We start from the raw sequence: 3387 nt of genomic DNA, 5'->3' as shown, positions 1-3387 counted from the left end.
AGATCATGGTGAAGCCTGCTGTGTGGAGCCCAAGAAAGACAGTGAGAGAGAGGAAGAAATGGAGGGAGAGAGAGGAATTGATTGCACAGGTGACCTTCAAAAGAAGAGATTGTTTTCCTCAACTGTCCCATCTTTTCTCTGTTCCCCACAACTTGGCTTTTCTCCTCTGGCTCTACTCAGCTGACACACTGTACCAGAAACATCCTTAAAACATCCTTTAAAAATAACCTCATCCTCCCCCACCACACACACACCAGTTCATTCCTGTCCCCCAAACAGTACTTTTCCTTTAAGGTAGCAACTCTGCGTGCGATTGGGCCTCTCTGCCCCCAACCTCCCCCTTCTCCAGGCCTTTTTCTTCAACCTGGCCCCCTCAGTGACCTTTGACTCGGGGCCTTGCAGCCTGGCCAGTGCAACTCATCCCTCATCGCTCCCCTCCCATCTCACCCTCCTTGCCTGCCCTTAGTCTTCACTCTTTTTCTCCCTTGCCTCTTTCTTCCATCCCATTCCTGGAGGCTCCGGGCCGGCGGCGGCCCTCTGGTTTCTCCTCCCTCCTTGAACCCTCTGAGACATCCTTTGGAGAGGGTATATGGTGAGGGAGCTTGCTGATGGGCGGGCGAGGAAAGCGAGTGCCTAGCTTGCACCTTGGAAACAGGAGTCTGACGTCACCACCGCCTGCCTGTCAATCTCCAGCGGGCGCGCTGCTCGTAACCGCCTTTTCTTGTACTGACTGTGTCTCTATAACTCTCGGCGGCGCCGGCACAGCTACCAGCACCCCGCACTCCTCTGCGCGCCGTCCCGGCCACCTCCTTCAGGCGTCGGTTCTGTCCGCGCGGGCAGCGCAGCCTGGCGCCCAGCCACAGCGCTCATGATCAGCGATTTCCTGAAGCCCTGACTCCCCAGGTGAGCAGCCCGGCTCTCTAAAGGAACTCTGAGGGTGTGCAGAGGGGAAGGGGTGAAGGATGGCCGGGGGATGGCTCCTTCCTGGAGCCAAGCATGACGCCACACACCCTCCACCTACACAGACATCCTAGCTTCTCTCCCCCGAAACCGCTTTCCCAGGGGTCTCTGGCCTCCGGGGTCCGCTGTGCTCCACGGTCGCAGAAACTTCGCTTTCAGCACCGCGGACAGCTACTCCGCCTCCTAGTTGAGGAGAGCGCCTGACCGAGCCGGTCAGAGCCAGGGCGGCACTCGCTGAGGCTGACACTACTAGCTTGGTGCGCAAGATGCGTGTGCAAACACAGGCATACTTACGTGATCTGTGTGTATGCGAGTGCGTGTTACTCGTGTGTATATCTGTGCAAAAACTCAGATATCAGTACGGGCATCCCTTGTGCGTTGCACTCACACGCTCACTCACTCACTCAACAGGTATTCATTTATTTTTGGCTCTCAACCACTGCTTCCTCGCTCTGCTCTGGGGTCCCTGGGTGGGATGGGCAATATGAGTGGGGGAGCAGCGCCCGGCGAAGTACCCGGGCGGCGTAAACCGCACACCTGACGCTTGTTCTCCCTCTCCACGCAGGGTGTAGCGTCCCGCCGTGATGAACGCGAGCTCATCTTCGCTCAACGACTCCCGGGTGGTGGCAGTGGCGGCCGAGAGTGCGGCGGCAGCGGCCACCGCAGCAGGAGCGCGGGACACCGGTGAATGGGGGCCCCCGGCAGCCGCAGCCGCAGCCGCAGCGGCGCTGGGGGGCAGCGGCGCAGCTAATGCGTCGCTGGAGTTGTCTTCGCAGCTGCCAGCGGGGCCGCCGGGGCTGCTGCTGTCTTCAGTGAATCCATGGGACGTACTGCTCTGCGTGTCTGGGACGGTGATCGCAGGCGAAAATGCGCTGGTGGTGGCGCTCATCGCGTCCACACCTGCGCTGCGCACGCCCATGTTCGTGCTGGTAGGCAGCCTGGCCACCGCCGACCTGCTGGCGGGCTGCGGTCTCATTCTGCACTTCGTATTCCAGTACGTGTTGCCCTCGGAGACTGTGAGCCTGCTTACTGTGGGCTTCCTCGTGGCCTCCTTCGCTGCCTCCGTCAGCAGCCTGCTGGCCATTACGGTGGACCGCTACCTGTCCCTCTACAACGCGCTCACCTATTACTCGCGACGGACCCTGTTGGGCGTACACCTCCTTCTTGCTGCCACCTGGACGGTGTCCTTAGGCCTTGGGCTGCTGCCGGTGCTTGGCTGGAACTGCCTGGCAGAGCGCGCCGCCTGCAGCGTGGTGCGCCCGCTGACGCGCAGCCACGTGGCACTGCTCTCCGCCACCTTCTTTGCGGTCTTCGGCATCATGCTGCACCTGTACGTGCGCATCTGCCAGGTGGTCTGGCGTCACGCGCACCAGATCGCGCTGCAGCAGCACTGCCTGGCACCGCCCCACCTTGCCGCCACCAGAAAGGGTGTGGGTACGCTGGCCGTGGTGCTGGGCACTTTCGGTGCCAGCTGGCTGCCCTTTGCCATCTACTGCGTGGTAGGCAGCCATGAGGACCCAGCTGTCTACACCTACGCCACATTGCTGCCCGCCACCTACAACTCTATGATCAATCCTATCATCTATGCCTTCCGCAACCAGGAGATCCAACGCGCCCTGTGGCTCCTGTTTTGTGGCTGTTTCCAGTCCAAAGTGCCCTTCCGCTCCAGGTCCCCCAGTGAGGTCTGAAGGCTCCCGCCATCCTGTAACCAACACCACGCCCCCAACAAGCCAGCCTTTGGTGAGCTTCTCCGTGCCTGCTGATGGACTCTGAGATCCCATAGTGTGACTCTGACTTTGGAAAGAGAGAATAAACATAAGCACAACAAACTCACAAGGACAAAGAGGCTTGTTGGCACTTTACATATACAGTGTATACACGTGTACATATATATACAAATATTTGTATCTTCTGGAGGTGTTCAGGATGTGGAATTTCCTGTTCTGTGAAAAAACTAACAAAAAGGTGGTTGTATACTCAAATTGTACATCACACTTGTCAAATGAAGACATTCCAATACTGCTTAATTATAGCACTTTATTTTTAGCTGCTGAACTGCCAAAACAGTGTTGCCATTTTCAAGGGCAGGGGAAGGGGGGTAAAAGTGTATTTTTGTTGTATGTGATAGAATATTTTGCTGCATATGCATCAGTAAATTACAACATATTTTGTACACAAATAAACACATTATAAAAATGTAATTTTTGGCATGTGACTGATGATAGAATTACTATTTAAGAGACGAATTATTAGTGTATTTACTTTAAAAGTTCATTATGTGTCATCTCCATCCTGTGAAAATCTTAATGTAAAAAATCGCACACATTTGCACATTGTTCATAAATTGTCACTAAAATACCTAATCCAGATTATTGGGGAGGTACAGGAACTGAGTAATATATTCACATAACAGTATTCACAGGACAC

At 55.5% G+C, this 3387-nt stretch overlaps 1 protein-coding gene across 1 annotated transcript; it reads left to right on the top strand.

Annotated features, from left to right (window-relative positions):
• Positions 1–756: 756 nt before the first annotated feature.
• Positions 757–3158, top strand: GPR6 (G protein-coupled receptor 6). Its single transcript, XM_036871972.1, has 2 exons — positions 757–903; positions 1526–3158. The coding sequence occupies exon 2, from the start codon at positions 1545–1547 to the stop codon at positions 2646–2648; it is 1104 nt and encodes a 367-aa protein (XP_036727867.1). The 5' UTR covers positions 757–903; positions 1526–1544; the 3' UTR covers positions 2649–3158.
• The last annotated feature ends 229 nt before the right edge of the window (positions 3159–3387 follow it).

This window comes from Balaenoptera musculus, chromosome 12 (assembly GCF_009873245.2).
Source record: "Balaenoptera musculus isolate JJ_BM4_2016_0621 chromosome 12, mBalMus1.pri.v3, whole genome shotgun sequence".
NCBI lineage: Eukaryota > Metazoa > Chordata > Mammalia > Artiodactyla > Balaenopteridae > Balaenoptera > Balaenoptera musculus.
Note: the sequence above shows the minus strand (reverse complement) of the source record. Positions and strands in the feature narration are given on the sequence as shown.